The 16,514-nt window shown below is 41.0% G+C and overlaps 1 protein-coding gene across 2 annotated transcripts; it reads left to right on the forward strand.

Annotated features, from left to right (window-relative positions):
* Positions 1–11: 11 nt before the first annotated feature.
* LOC124145253 (dnaJ homolog subfamily B member 13-like) lies at positions 12–9,529 on the forward strand. Of its 2 annotated transcripts, none has more exons than XM_046514995.2 (7): positions 12–148; positions 2,131–2,237; positions 3,339–3,500; positions 4,901–5,058; positions 6,977–7,109; positions 8,092–8,263; positions 9,085–9,529. In XM_046514995.2, exons 1-7 carry the CDS (start codon positions 81–83, stop codon positions 9,236–9,238), a joined length of 954 nt encoding a protein of 317 aa, XP_046370951.1. In that variant the 5' UTR covers positions 12–80; the 3' UTR covers positions 9,239–9,529. The 2 variants fall into 2 exon arrangements, with proteins under 2 accessions (XP_046370951.1, XP_048240374.1); XM_048384417.1 differs by lacking the exon at positions 9,085–9,529 and adding an exon at positions 8,301–8,382 and having other exon boundaries at positions 8,092–8,210.
* The last annotated feature ends 6,985 nt before the right edge of the window (positions 9,530–16,514 follow it).

Raw genomic sequence — 16,514 nt, forward strand, 5'->3', positions numbered from 1 at the left:
GAACAGGCGTTGCTAAGCAACCCGCCATATTGGGAGTATACAAACAAGGGTCCCACTCGGAAAGTGACAGAAGTGTCAAGATGGGAGTGGATTATTACAGTATTCTCGGGCTGACGCGAAGTGCAAGCGACGGTGATATAAAGAAACAGTAAGTTGAAGAACCCCAGTGCATTAATGTTAAAATAGATGATTAAATCCAGTGTTAGAAGTCAGCACATACAAAATATGTTTCAAAATAAGTTGACAAATTAATATTTGCCTCTACGAAACTGCAGCTTTCTTTATTACGTTGCTTTGGTGTGTAGGCCCATAGCTGTCTAGAATTAAGTCACTGTAATTGTTATAGTGAATACTTCAAAGTTGTCAATTAGATATTGGTAATACATTTGGTTGTTAGGGTTGTCGGCATAACTAGGTACGATGTTTTGTTGTATGAAATATTACAATCAATAACAAAAATTACAAAGAATCATATAATATTCATCTGAGGTAAAGGACTTGCTCATAGAACATCTCTATAAGCTCGAAATATTGACCTATTTTGCTCATTTTAGACATATTTATGTACTTCATATGCCCTGTATCATTATCTGAAGAGGCATTCATCATGTAGGACAATCAAAGCTTGCATTGTTAGCAACAAAAAGATGGTTGTCACCATTTAGAATATGTCTGATAATATTCATACCAATGGCAAATTACCAACCATTTTCATTTATTAATACTCAAGTACCAATCATTTAGGCTATTGACCTGTGTTTCATGCACTGTATTAGTACAGAGTTATATAAGATAGCTATGCGATAAATCACAAAGAACAATGAAGAAGGAAGCATGGATTATTTCATGATATAGCATTGCTCTGTCATGACGTTATTGTGGAGATTCGAACATGATTCACAATTGATATCGTAAATTTGATGAAGTTATTTTTGAGAGGGGGTTGTCTAGTGAGTTGTTCCCCGTAGATGTAGCTGGGCAATGTAGATAAGCAAAATGGCCGAACAATCACATCCAAAAGTGGGAGACATATGAAAATCAGTATTGGGAGAAAAGGTGCAAATAATCAACGTACAAATTATAAGAATATGCGAGAAAGACCAATTTTATCCCCCCTGTTCATAATATGGACATGTCTGACTTTGCTGAGGTCGGATTCTATTCAGGGAGTCTTTGTTATTTAACTATGGTAAATATTTTTAATATTGTACATTTTATTAGCATCCTTAAAGAGGCTGTACATAATATTGATATCTCATGTAAGGAATAAATGTTTCGTGGCTGTTGTTTATCATACAACAAACAGCTCCCACTTGTCGTTTATTTGTTAAATAATGCATGTACCAAATAACTAGCCACCAGTAGCATGTCTCCATGGTTGCAACCCTAAAATATTTATCACATCAATAACAATGGTTAACAAAAAAAACCTGCTTGTTGGGAGGTATCAACATGACACCCCAAAATCAAATGTTGTGACAGTATATTGACATTGCAGTCTTTGTGTTCTAAATGTAGTCATGTGACTATGGAAGCAAGGTCATGTGTGGTATTCCAGGGCCCTGTTCCACAAAGTGATCTTAGCGATATGGTGATTGTAACTCCAAACTTTAACATAGGATTTCGAGGGTCGAAACACTACAATCGCTTTGTGAAATTGGGCCCTGGGTTCTGAAACATACACTGATTTTGGTGGTGGTTGACTAACAGTGCAGCCATATAAAATGTCTCCCTTTCATTATTGTAGACAAAACCTACTGAAACATCAAGTAAACTTGCTTGTCATAAGAGGCGACTAACAGGATCAAGGGGACAGGCTCGCTGACTTGGTTTATGCATGTCATCATATCCCAATTGCGTGGATCGATGCTCATGATGTCAATCACTGTATTGTCTATCCCACATTGATTATTTATTGACCGCCTTCACTTAGATTGAATATTGCTAGTGGGGCGTTGAACAAACAAACAAACATAAAGTGACATTAATCACTACTGAGTAATCATGGTTTGTAAATCCAGAATATTTTAATTCCAGATGGTATCAGTGGAGGCACTATTGTCTGGATTCACATCGTTTCACAGTATTTATGTATAATACTGAAAAAGAATTTGTCAATCTAAATTTCAGTTTCCGGAAATTATCGCTGAAATATCATCCAGAAAAGAATACTAATGACCAGAATGCAACAGACAAGTTCAAGCAAGTTGCGGAGGCGTATGATGTGCTCTCGGATCGTAAGTTGAGTTTTAGTTATTGTAAAGACAATTACACATTCAATGCAAAAAACAACTATGGTTACATATTACATCATTTCTTTTAATATGGGCGGCATGGGTGGCCCAGTCGTCTAAGGCGTCGTGTTTCACTGTGCAGAGTTGCGTCCCTTGGTCACGCCAGAAACCTATGCTTGGTTCGAATTCCGGTTCACCCCGATTATGTTTCTAGGTTTGTCGGCACCATACCCGGGCTCGTGGGTTTCATCGATGTGCTAAATGTCTAAGACCTGCATCACTTCAGGCTTTCCTCCCACATTAAGATGCTTGGCCGTGATATAACTGGAATTCAGTTAAAAACGGCATTAAACCCAACTTACTTACTCATTCACTCTTGTAATATGTGATGGACACGTCCAGGCAAACACATGTCAGGGGAATAATGCCTTCTCTGAATTTATGTCAAAAGTGACTTGCAACCTAACTAATATGAAGAGTAGGTGAATGTTGTTTTCTGCCTCTGTCAGCAATATTACAGCTGTTTCATGGTGGCCTGAACACAAACGAGTCTCCATCTGGCAACCTAGTGCAATAACCCATGTCATCAGGTTACCGTTATACACAATTGACAAATGTGAGTGTAGGTGTTGGGTTTAACACCATGGGACTGGTATTTCAGTCCTGTCACATCGTATCAGCCTCGCAACAGGATTTTTAGCACATCCAAAAGAATTGGATAGAAAAGTTTCCATGATTGATGGGGCGGTCGGGTAGCCTGGTGGTTAAAGCGTTCGCTTGTCACGCCGAAGACCCGGGTTTGATTCCCGACATGGGTAAAATGTGTGAAGCCCATTTCTGGTGTCCCCAGTCGTGATATTGCATGAATATTGCTAAAAGCGGCGTAAAACCATACTCACTCACTCATGATTGAGTTGGTCATTTAAGATGTTTACGATTGAATCACAGGACTGTTTAACAAAAGTGATATTTATTTGTGGACAAAGGCCTCAAAGAGTGATTTCGTCCATGAATAATTAAATAATGAATATGCATGAATTTTGCTGAAATGTCCTGTGATTGAATGTAGAGAGCAGTGATGATGACCACTGTTTCCGTTTGTAGCTCGCAAAAGAGCTACGTATGATCAGTTCGGTGAGGAGGGACTGAAGAACGGCGTTCCGTCCGGCAGTGGGGAGGCCGGAGCGTGGACCCAGGGCTACACCTTCCATGGCAATTCTGAAAAAGTCTTCCGAGACTTCTTTGGGGGAGACAACCCATTCCAAGGTGAGCAGTACCAGTCAGTATGTAGATTCACAAGTGACTGTTTGATCGAAATATTGCATTCTATATGCAAAAGTAGTGGGAGTTTTGTGAGAGAAAAAACAAATTGAATATGTTTAACATGTTTAAGAAAACATTTTCAAAAGTGCAAAAAGACTATAAGCAGTCTGTGTCAAAAACTGTTGAATCTGCCAGCCCTATCATGTATCTTAGCATCATTTTTAGTAGATTTTATGATGACTGTATACCCTGTTATTAGCTGAGCTTATAAGACAGAACAGAATTTTACTAGACTCGGGCTCTGTCTAGTGGTTAAAGTTGCAGACAGTAAAAGTTGTTTATTTTCTGTTGTTTACGCTTAGGCATCACCTGTTTCAGCGGTTGAATAAAGATTTGGATTGTTTTGCAATGTTAATGGTCCTTTCCTGAGTTTATGAAGTTAACAAATAACACAATCTTCGAACACAAATTGATTGAAAGCATTTTTATTCAGAGCCACTACACTTCAGTTGCTTATATGGAAACCTTGATCAGGAAAAAAACAAAACAAGACATGATTTGTACTCGTTGATGTAATCTTTATGTTGGTCACTGTTGGTCTCTCTTTTAGTCTTGTTGACACTTCATTACAAAAATAATAATTACCAAAATCATTAAAAACTTAAAAGATAAGAATAATTGAAATCATTTATTGAAAGAAGGGTGAGAAGAAAAAAATATGTTAAATAGTTATCTATTTATAAAAATGATAAAGAATTACATATACTTGCATCTACATCCAGTTGCTGATGCCCTCACGGTAGAGCCAGTCGTTAGTGTAACCCCGGTCATTAGTGGGGATGGAATCTCATTAACACTCTGCATAGCGACCGTATTGATCATCAAACTCATCATTTAGAAGTAATATGAGCTTCACCCTAAATTTTTAAACACATTCAGCCTGAATTTGGCACCGCGTGTTATTGTGTATGAATAATTAAGATTTAATTGTTGAGCTGACTTTCTGTGGTCATGGAATGCAATGATTAGCAACTTGTATATGAGGGTCTCGAGTTTCTCAATAACAATTCCTTCCTTCCTTTTTTTCCCAAATATTTACAAATCTGTGATAAGTAACACTGTCTCACGGAACACAGAACATGCAGAAAATTGGAAATGTAAAATCAATATGAAACAATCAAAATAGATAATATAAAATGTGAAATGTTTCTCCTGACATCCATTACACCTGTGTAGAGCCTCAACGTAATTTGCTGCAAGTCTCTCAGACAGATCATTATTATTAAACAACATGCAAGTGATCACCGCCTCATTACTCCTCGGACCGCAGCTCTCCATGGAATGGCTACACCTATCCTAGATACCGTTGTTATTTACTAATGTATCCTGTCTCCATCATGCAGAATTCTACGATCGTGTTGATGGAGACCTCAGCATGGGCTTTGGAGGCCTCCAAGGTCGAGGTCGCAAGAAGCAAGATCCACCAATCGAGCGCGACCTGTACCTATCACTCGAGGAGGTGTTCCATGGCTGCACGAAGAAGATGAAAATATCTCGGAGGGTAGGTTTGGTGTATGAGATCTGTGAGAAATGTCTGCCCCAACGTCCGTCATGGCTCATTATGAGAGCAATTGTGTTACATGTAGTTTAAATCTGTCACTGGAGGAGGTGTTCTTTGGATGTACCAAGAAAATGAAAATATCCCGACAGGTAGGATTGATTGTATGCTTGACATTTACTGATTCATAACAATTTTTAAATTTTATTTCATTGAATTTTATTCTTCACTTCATATTTCACCTTTTATGGAGTCAATATATAAATTATAAGAGCTTGAATGAATATCTGGGGTTGTGTGTGTGTGTGTGTGTGTGTTTAAACAAAGTTTCCATGGCAACACTGGATAATTCAATTTTTTGTCAGAATTTGTTTCAGTGGTTTAAAAATGAACTTAATGTTGAACATAATAATGTCATGCATATTTTGTATTTTTGTATTTAATTATTTTTGGGTCATTTCATTTAAAAGCATATTTCCTTTAAAAATTATATAAAAATAACTAAGACAGAATTTGATGTATATTACATGAGCAAGAATGTTAATCAATTAACTCACTGCTGTTTGCTAACCCTTGTAATATCATGTTACATTTAGTTAACAATAACCTCTCCCTGGGATAGCAAATGCCACTATTGACTGGTGTATTGGGCTGTGATTGTACAATGCTAGGGAGCATCAATTATTCAGATAGGTGGGGTGAGGTTGACTTCCTGATTGATTGAAATGGGAACAGATCGGGTAATCATCTCTCATCAGTCAGGTTATTCTGACATTCAGCTCACTGTCCTATTGAAGTACTGTACTCAGTATATTATATATGACCTTGTAGATTTGATGATTTCCCAATTTCAATATTTAACAGGGTTTGACGAATGGAATTTAAAAAATTACCAAGACCACAGACAAATCACTGGTCCAAACAGTATGTTTGTAGACCTTGGCACATCGTCAGATTAAACATTACCCGTACATCTTCCTTTTTGTTTTGGAAACATTTTGGCAATTTCTTCCATTCAGTTATGAGTTTTTCATTTCAAAATTTCAACTAGTCTGTCGGATTGCCTTCATTTTGAAATTACTGGTCCTGATTAATGTTTTGTGAAATCAATAAATCATCATTAATGTTCGAGGTGTATTGTTGTCTCAAATGTCCTTCAGTTCTAAGATAATATTTGAAGGATGATTAAAAACACATACCTGAACCATACATGCTCAAAGATATTTGTGATACATGTGTGTGTAGGTGGTTTCACAGTTGGCCTAAAGTCCTTTCCTCATTGGAGTAAATATTCGGAATGCTGTTTTACTGTTTGGAAAATGTAAATGCATTGGCTTGAGTCACTGGTCCACAGCCAGGGTTTAGAAACATTCTTTCTGCATAGTAAACACTGGTAACATTAGTCCACATATCAGAGGTGGGGTGACATGGGATGTTACGTCCGAGATTATTGCGCTTACATGGCAACGTGCATGCATGTGTGTGCATGTGTGCGTGCGTGCGTGCCTGTGTCTGCTTGTACTTGTCTGTACTGATGCCGGTTTAAAGTGCTAGCCCACTGAGATACCATGCCAGTTTAACATGAATACCCCACTCAAACACAATATACTGACTCCGAGCTGACCAGTCCTTGTCTTAGCCTCTTAATGCTGAGCACCAGGCAGGGTAACAACAAGTACTCTCTATTTAACAGCTTTTGGTATCAGAGACTTGTATATGGTCTCCGCAAATAACACTGAAAAATGTGAAAATGATTTCAAATGACAGGTTTGGGTTGTAGACAAAGACTGGGTTAGGATTATTCATAGACATGATGAACAAATATAGTACATGGTAAGGTTCAAGACAAGATAGTTTAGGCAGCATTTGCGTGTGCCAGGAGAGCCGGAGTTGACACTAGGTGTGGATCTGTTGTCCCTAGGTGATGAACGAAGATGGCCACACCTCCAGCATCAGAGACAAAATCCTCACCATCACCGTGAAGCGGGGATGGAAGCCGGGTACCAGAATCACCTTCCCCCAGGAGGGGGACCAAGGACCCAACAATGTGCCAGGTGGGTCCACGACATCAGCCATGTCTCCTTCAGAGCCAGTGCTGATGAATGAACATCTCCATGTACATAGTGGAGGACATGGGCCTGTGCTGGTAGTCGGGCTGGGACGGGTAACTCGGGTACTCGGGTTGGGTGGGTACTGAGTAGGACCCGGGTACCCACAGGACTACCCGAACCCGTGGTTAGTCACGTGATATATTGTTTCATGACAAAAATTCACTCTATTTTTCATTTCTTCAGGACTATGAACATGTTCCTTCTGACTTATAGATGTTTGAACAAAGCTAAAACCAGTCAACTTCAGACCACATCGTTTTATATGTGTATCTAAATACATTCTGCCAGGGCTACTGTCAAACTATTCCCAATCGGACATTTTGTACCTATCTCTTGACACCAACAGCGGGTACCCTGGTAAGGTCGGGTAATAGGGGTGTGGGTACCCGGGTAGTAAATTTGGATTAGTCCCAGCCCTAGCTACTAGTACACCAGCATTAGGATGAAAAAATAATAGCCTTGGTTCTCAGGCACCGCCCGCAACCTCACAAAGTCTGCCACATGTTTCGTTTTTATTTCCATTTAAACAAAAATCAAAGAGATCCTAATACTTAAAAACAATGCAATATAACTTCCCTTTACATGTTCACTGCGCATCTCGTGTTTTGGTCATGGCGCAAATAGGAGTTTGTATGCTTGTTTATGCAGGGTACACAACTGTGTATTTGGTTACATACTAGTTTGATCAAGCCAAAAACTAAAAGAAACACCACCCACACAAAATATATTTTCAAAAGTTATTGCCTGAGAACCAATTCCCACACAGCCTAGCTAAAGCTCATGCTGTTGACCATTTGTTTGCTTGATCAAGACTTCATCGTTGATATGACATTGTGATATGGCTGGAAAGTTGCAGCATACAACAGCATTCAACTGTCAACCGAAAATGACTTGACTTAACTTTAACTTCCTGCTTTTCTTCCAGCCGATATAGTTTTCATCGTGAAAGACAAGCCCCATCCTCGTTTCCGTCGTGAGGGTATCAACCTGATCCACACAGCTAAAGTGCCTCTGGGGAAAGCCCTGACTGGCTGTTCCGTGGAGATCCACACCCTGGATGAGAGAATCCTCCACATTCCTATCAATGACATTGTCAAGTAAGTACTGCCCACTGTTTCTGGCTGTTCTGTGGAGATCCACACCCTGGATGAGAGAATCCTCCACATTCCTATCAATGACATTGTCAAGTAAGTACTGCCCAATGTTTCTGGCTGTTCTGTGGAGATCCACACCCTGGATGAGAGTATTCTCCACATTCCTATCAATGACATTGTCAAGTAAATACTGCCCAATGTTTCTGTCTGTTCTGTGGACATCCACACCCTGGATGAGAGAATCCTCCACATTCCTATCAATGACATTGTCAAGTAAGTACTGCCCAATGTTTCTGGCTGTTCTGTGGAGATCCACACCCTGGATGAGAGAATCCTCCACATTCCTATCAATGACATTGTCAAGTAAGTACTGCCCACTGTTTCTGGCTGTTCTGTGGACATCCACACCCTGGATGAGAGAATCCTCCACATTCCTATCAATGACATTGTCAAGTAAGTACTGCCCAATGTTTCTGGCTGTTCTGTGGAGATCCGCACCCTGGATGAGAGTATTCTCCACATTCCTATCAATGACATTGTCAAGTAAGTACTGCCCAATGTTTCTGGCTGTTCTGGATAATGAGATCTTCTCCTCCTACCACAGTGATGGTATCTCTACTCGAACCGACAATAGCTGTAGTACCAAGATCACTTTTGGAAACAACCCTAGACTAATTGTAATATAATGTTTCTGTTTATGGTTATAAATATCGACAATTTCATAAAATATGTCGGGTAATATTTTCATTATGCTCATAATTTCTGTATACATGGAGACACACCCACCTAGGAAGGAAATAATATGTTTTATATGTCTGTTTCAGACCGGGCTACAAAAAAGTAGTTCCAGACGAGGGCATGCCCATCTCAACAGACCCATCAGAGCGTGGGGATCTCATCATAGACTTTGACATAGTGTTTCCCCAGTCTCTCACACCCGACAAGAAGGATCTCGTCAAGGCTGCGCTCTTACACTAAACATGTCACTTTCATGGGTGGGAAAGAGATTTATTAAAGAAATACATTAATTTTGGGTCATTTACGTCAAATACGAAGTCATCTACTAAACATGTAAATGCGGTTTCAACTAAGTTATACAAACAATACCATTTCCTGTTTTGGATGTGCTGTGTCAAAGTGATGGAAGCAACATGTCTTGAACAACTTTCCAAAACCTTCTCAGTATACATGTTCCTGTTTGATATGTAGATTTATTTTTACTGTACATACTCCAACATTTGTAAATAAAAACCTTGAGGTACCTATCTATATTTAATGTTGTCAATTTTTCTTAAATTGCTGATTTTACCAACACTCCTTACACTGTACCCATTCATGCTGCATATATCCCTTACAATATACAGTGCTCCACAGATGCTGTATATATCCCTTAGACTATACACAGTGCTCCACAGATGCATACTCTGTACACAGATGCTGCATACGCTGTACAGTGATGCTCCACAGATGCTGCATATGCTGTACAGTGATGCTCCACAGATGCTGCATACTCTGTACAGTGGTGCTCCACAGATGCTGCATATGCTGTACAGTGATGCTCCACAGATGCTGCATACTCTGCACCACTGTACAGCATATGCAGCATCTGTGGAGCACCAGTGTACAGTGTATGCAGCATCTGTAGAGCACCACTGTACAGTGTATGCAGCATCTGTGGAGCACCACTGTACAGCGTATGCAGCATCTGTGGAGCACCACTGTACAGTGTATGGGTGTATGCAGCATCTGTGGAGCACAACTGTACAGTGTATGGGTGTATGCAGCATCTGTGGAGCACAACTGTACAGTGTATGCAGCATCTGTGGAGCACCACCGTACAGTGTATGCAGCATCTGTGGAGCACCACTGTACAGTGTATGGGAGTATGCAGCATCTGTGGAGCTCCACTGTACAGTGTATGCAGCCTCTGTGGAGCACCACCATACAGTGTATGCAGCATCTGTGGAGCACCACTGTAGTGTATGGGTGTATGCAGCATCTGTGGGGCACCACTGTACAGTGTATGGGAGTATGCAGCCTCTGTGGAGCACCACTGTACAGTGTATGGGAGTATGCAGCATCTGTGGAGCACCACTGTACAGTGTATGCAGCCTCTGTGGAGCACCACTGTACAGTGTATGCAGCATCTGTGGAGCACCACCATACAGTGTATGGGAGTATGCAGCATCTGTGGAGCACCACTGTACAGTGTATGGGAGTATGCAGCATCTGTGGAGCACCACTGTACAGTATGCAGCATCTGTGGAGCACCACTGTACAGCATATGCAGCATCTGTGGAGCACCACTGTACAGCGTATGCAGCATCTGTGGAGCACCACTGTACAGCGTATGCAGCATCTGTGGAGCACCACTGTACAGCATATGCAGCATCTGTGGAGCATCACTGTACAGCATATGCAGCATCTGTGGAGCACCACTGTACAGCGTATGCAGTATCTGTGGAGCATCACTGTACAGTGTATGCAGCACCACTGTACAGTGTATGCAGCATCTGTGGAGCACCACTGTACAGCATATGCAGCATCTGTGGAGCATCACTGTACAGCATATGCAGCATCTGTGGAGCACCACTGTACAGCATATGCAGCATCTGTGGAGCATCACTGTACAGCATATGCAGCATCTGTGGAGCACCACTGTACAGAGTATGCAGCATCTGTGGAGCACCACTGTACAGCGTATGCAGCATCTGTGGAGCACCACTGTACAGTGCATGGGTGTATGCAGCATCTGTGGAGCACCACTGTACAGTGTATAGGTGTATACAGCATCTGTGGAGCACCACTGTACAGTGTATGGGTGTATACAGCATCTGTGGAGCACCACTGTACAGTGTATGGGTGTATGCAGCATCTGTGGAGCACCACTGTACAGCGTATGCAGCATCTGTGGAGCACCACTGTACAGTGTATGCAGCATCTGTAGAGCACCACTGTACAGCGTATGCAGCATCTGTGGAGCACCACTGTACAGCGTATGCAGCATCTGTGGAGCACCACTGTACAGCGTATGGGTGTATGCAGCATCTGTGGAGCACCACTGTACAGTGTATGGGTGTATGCAGCATCTGTGGAGCACCACTGTACAGCATATGGGTGTATGCAGCATCTGTGGATCACCACTGTACAGCGTATGGGTGTATGCAGCATCTGTGGAGCACCACTGTACAGCGTATGGGTGTATGCAGCATCTGTGGAGCACCACTGTACAGTGTATGGGTGTATGCAGCATCTGTGGAGCACCACTGTACAGTGTATGCAGCATCTGTGGAGCACCACTGTACAGTGTATGCAGCATCTGTAGAGCACCACTGTACAGCGTATGCAGCATCTGTGGAGCACCACTGTACAGTGTATGCAGCATCTGTAGAGCACCACTGTACAGCGTATGCAGCATCTGTGGAGCACCACTGTACAACGTATGCAGCATCTGTGGAGCACCACTGTACAGTGTATGGGTGTATGCAGCATCTGTGGAGCACAACTGTACAGTGTATGGGTGTATGCAGCATCTGTGGAGCACCACTGTACAGTGTATGGGTGTATGCAGCATCTGTGGAGCACCACTGTACAGCATATGGGTGTATGCAGCATCTGTGGAGCACCACTGTACAGCGTATGGGTGTATGCAGCATCTGTGGAGCACCACTCTACAGCGTATTGGTGTATGCAGCATCTGTGGAGCACCACTGTACAGTGCATGGGTGTATGCAGCATCTGTGGAGCACCACTGTACAGTGTATGCAGCATCTGTGGAGCACCACTGTACAGTGTATGCAGCATCTGTGGAGCACCACTGTACAGTGTATAGGTGTATACAGCATCTGTGGAGCACCACTGTACAGTGTATGGGTGTATGCAGCATCTGTGGAGCACCACTGTACAGTGTATGCAGCATCTGTAGAGCACCACTACAGCGTATGCAGCATCTGTGGAGCACCACTGTACAGTGTATGGGTGTATGCAGCATCTGTGGAGCACCACTGTACAGTGTATGGGTGTATGCAGCATCTGTGGAGCACCACTGTACAGTGTATGGGTGTATGCAGCATCTGTGGAGCACCACTCTACAGATACAGATGCTGTATACACCCATACACTGTACAGTGGTGCTCCACAGATGCTGTATACACCTATACACTGTACAGTGGTGCTCCACAGATGCTGCATACACCCATGCACTGTACAGTGGTGCTCCACAGATGCTGCATACACCCATACACTGTACAGTGGTGCTCCACAGATGCTGCATACACCCATACACTGTACAGTGGTGCTCCACAGATGCTATGCAAGATTGTTCAGCCTCAGACAGCTTTCAGCAATACATGTATTACGTTGGCCATACAAATTGTGAATTGTGAAGTTCAACAAGCACTTCCCTATCGTGTCGTGTGTCAGTGAATGAGGATTGTGAGGTTCAACAAGCACTTTCCCACTGTGTTGTGGGTCAGTGAAAGTGAATTGTGAGGTAAAGGCGAAATGAAGTATAACGTCACGTCACGTCCAAGATTATTGCACGCATAATAATGCAATGTGCATGCACATGACTGCTTGTCCTCGTCCGGACTAATGCCAATTTCATAGTGCTAGCCCGCGGAGATACATGCCACAGAATACCCTCAGACACAGTAAACTGACCAGTCCTTGTTTTATCCCCTAGTGCCGTGTACCAGGCAGGGTAACAACAAGTACCATCTTTTAACGTATTTTGATATGATGTGGCTGGGGATCAAACCCCTGACCGACGGATGCTCTACCATTAGACAGAATCAGGCTGTGAATTGTGAGCTTCAACAATTACTTCCCTATTGTGTCGTGCATCAGTGAATGCAAATTTTGAAATTGATTTACAGAAGGGTGGAAACGTGGAGATGAGTTTTCTCTCATGTTATCTCCCCTGTATCCATGACTTCAAAATGGTAATGACTGATCATGCTGACTTTGACATCATAATATATACCGTATTCGACGTAATAAGCGCCCTGCTCTAATAAACGCCAACGGCAATATTTGCCATTATACTGGCTGGTGTACAATCACAATTCCTTCTGATTGATCAATGTACACAAGATTTATTTATTCGTGTATAATACGCACTCGTGTGTTATATGCACCCTTAATTATGGGCAATTAAATTCAGGAAAATATATCTGTGGCGTACGCACAGACTTTTCTTTTGTATCATTACAGGCTGTCAGCATTAACCGCAAAATTTAGGATCTTTCAACTCTGTGTTTTCTCACCAAAATTTTATTCTAATAAGAGCCCACTATTTTTAATTTTGAGAGCGTCCTGGGTGCTTGATACGTCGAATACGGTACTTTAATGTGTACATAAATATGACCTGTACAATCAGTATCAAACACTTCAGCTCCCAATATATATCGCAATAAGTATCACGATACAAATACCTGTATCACAACTTTTTGGCCAACACATAGGCCTACTAGCATTAGCAATATTTCTCTTTTTTGTTTTCTTTATCCCTAAAAGATAGATTCAGTGTAAATTTTGTTTCAGTGGAAGACATGATTCAAGCACTCTGACCATTGTCACGGTTACAGAACAAAATGCCTTAGATTACATTATCAGCAACCAACACAAGTCTTGAGATTCATGTGGAGGGCGTTTATTTACAAATATGATTCAGACAAACAAATTGTAAACAGATAAAAAACAATATGATTTGCCATCTCCAGAATGAGAACTGGAGTCCCTTCCTGACCAATGGCCTTGTTCACTCACTAGCTTCCGATGAACAGACACGCAAAACTGGCACTGAAACAAAAATTATATTTAAAAACTTTTATTAATAGTTAACAGGTAAAACATGGTTAAACATCTTTCAGCATTGTGGTCCTAATTGAGAGTCTGACATTACAAATATTTCTGAAGATGATTTCTGTGGGACAAACAAATCTGATTGCTATATTTGTTTGTTTGTTGGTTTGTTGTTTAACGCCGCACTCAGCAATATTCCAGCTATATGACCATGATGACGGGGGGTCTGCAAATAATCGAGTCTGGACCAGACCATCCGGTGATTGACATCTTGAGCATCAATCCACGCAACTGGGATAAGATGACATGCATCAACCAAGTCAGTGAGCCTGACCACCCGATCCCGTAAGTCGCCTCTTACGACAAGCATAGTCGCCTTTTACAGCAAGCATGGGTTGCTGAAGACCTATTCTACCCCGGATCTTCACAGGAAGATTGCTATGCATCAATTGAACAGAGCTAATCCTTTCCAATCAATCCACTATTGTGAACAGCGACAGAGCATGTGTTGAGTTGACGCATTGTGAAATATACACAGAACATGAAGTCCATGTGCACAGCGTCACATTCCTTCTCCCTGATCAGAAGAAATGGATTCTTCTGCTTCACCTGCAAAGCCCACTGACCCATGATGGGGGTTCACACACATTTTTCTTAAGTTTGTTTCGCAGTAGGTGTATTGTTCAAGGCTTTTGGGCATACTGCCACTTAATAACTGAATTGTGGCTATATTTACCCAAATGATAAGTCAACAACAAATAGTCAGGGAGCAACAATAAAAAACAATGGCACCAAGGAACTGTTGCTGAGCTGAATGTTGTACAATATAGTGAAATCTTTAGCCACTTAGTAAGGTCATCTTTTGTTGGTTTACAGATTTTTACCCCCAAAAATTGGTTTGGTAAGGAAAAAAATATTAAAAATTCCAACATGACAAGGCAATGTTCCCGGATATGGCGGGAGTTACTGACCCTTACAGTCAACACTGCATTGTCATATAAATCATTGCAGAAGCGATTCCTTCTGCACAGAAGCAAAGTTTGATGGCAAAGTCATCTCGTTACTGCGTTGCAACATTCTAGAAAGCTTTTTGCTGTAAAACAAATGTTTTTTGGGTCACCACTGCTGTTGGGATAAAAAAACACTTGTAAAAAATGATAAATTTAATTTTATTCCATTTTCTCATTATTTTCGGTCGGAGGACCTGTAAACCAATTTTCAAAAAAGGCCAAAAGAAAGCGTGGCAGCTTATTGGTTGTTTAATGTGGTCCTTATGACAGTATGACCCATTGTAAAATTCTTGAAACTTCACATGACATTAATGAGTGCATATGAAAGGGCCTGTAAGACACTTGAGTTTTCATATAGATTAAGCGATCCCCAGCATAGGTCCCCAACTTCCTATGTCAGACTTGGTTGATATCATACACTGACAGAAAGGATAGTTGGCACTGTTGCTCATACTATCAATCACTGCATTGTCTGGTCAGACTTCATTATTTACAGGCCACTGTCTGATAGCTTGAATACTGCTGAATGCTGTTTAACAACAAACATTCAGCCTGACCATTGTAATATTCTAAAACAAATACAGTCATACACTGTTGTGTTGAAGTTGAAGGGACCAACGTAAATACTTTGAGTTATCCAAGTTTTGACACAACCAAAAATGATGAATAAAGAATGAACACCCAGGGACCAAGCTTTTACTACGAGACAACCATAAGTTTGACACATCAAAGTTCGACACATCATTACTTGACTGTATGCCATTTTAATTTTAAGAAAAAAGTCTTATTCTCAATACATGATCTTAGCATGTGCAGTGCTGCATATCCCACCAAAATATCATTTCTTAGCAATTGTGTGTTTGCGATGACGATGTTTAAACATTTTTCATGACTGAATATAGTTTTATCAATTTTACAAAGATAGCAATACTTTTTTAGTCCATAAAAAAATCCAAAACTTCACCATGTTCATTTGTTTTATCTTAATCCCTTCAACAATTTTGTGTCCTAACATTACAGAGCTAGATCTAGATATCCCTTAAACATGTTAAACATTCAGGCACACTCCTCCAGCCAATTCTGATCAGATGTCTGTATGAACAGACAACAGCCTATAATAAGCACAATAAGTTCACATTTGGACCTTCGGTTCTGGTGAGCTAAAAATGGAATCTGGTATTATAAAGTGCTTTTATTTCTAGTCATCTCATTCTCACCTTCGTCAGATTTTAAAACCAAGGCTTCTCATACATTCTTTGTGTTTCTCAATCAGATTCCCACACTGATCTTCTCCCTTCTCAATTATGCTGCAAAAAATAAAGACATTAATTGATACTGAATCAGCTAGCTATAAGCCTTTTACTTGTGTACTAATTACTCAACATGACAGAGATAAAGTGATTCTACTAGCACTAGTGATCAAGAAAAAGATAATATTA

Source organism: Haliotis rufescens, unplaced genomic scaffold, assembly GCF_023055435.1.
Source record: "Haliotis rufescens isolate VD_foot unplaced genomic scaffold, xgHalRufe1.0.p SCAF_5, whole genome shotgun sequence".
Lineage (NCBI taxonomy): Eukaryota > Metazoa > Mollusca > Gastropoda > Lepetellida > Haliotidae > Haliotis > Haliotis rufescens.

Excerpts from the sequence above, each read along its gene's own strand:
- LOC124145253 (XM_046514995.2), top strand. The coding sequence starts at position 81 with ATGGGAGTGGATTATTACAGTATTCTCGGGCTGACGCGAAGTGCAAGC. Across the intron at positions 149-2,130 it reads GACGGTGATATAAAGAAACA|TTTCCGGAAATTATCGCTGA; the intron begins GTAAGTTGAAGA and ends TCTAAATTTCAG. Across the intron at positions 7,110-8,091 it reads AGGACCCAACAATGTGCCAG|CCGATATAGTTTTCATCGTG; the intron begins GTGGGTCCACGA and ends CTTTTCTTCCAG.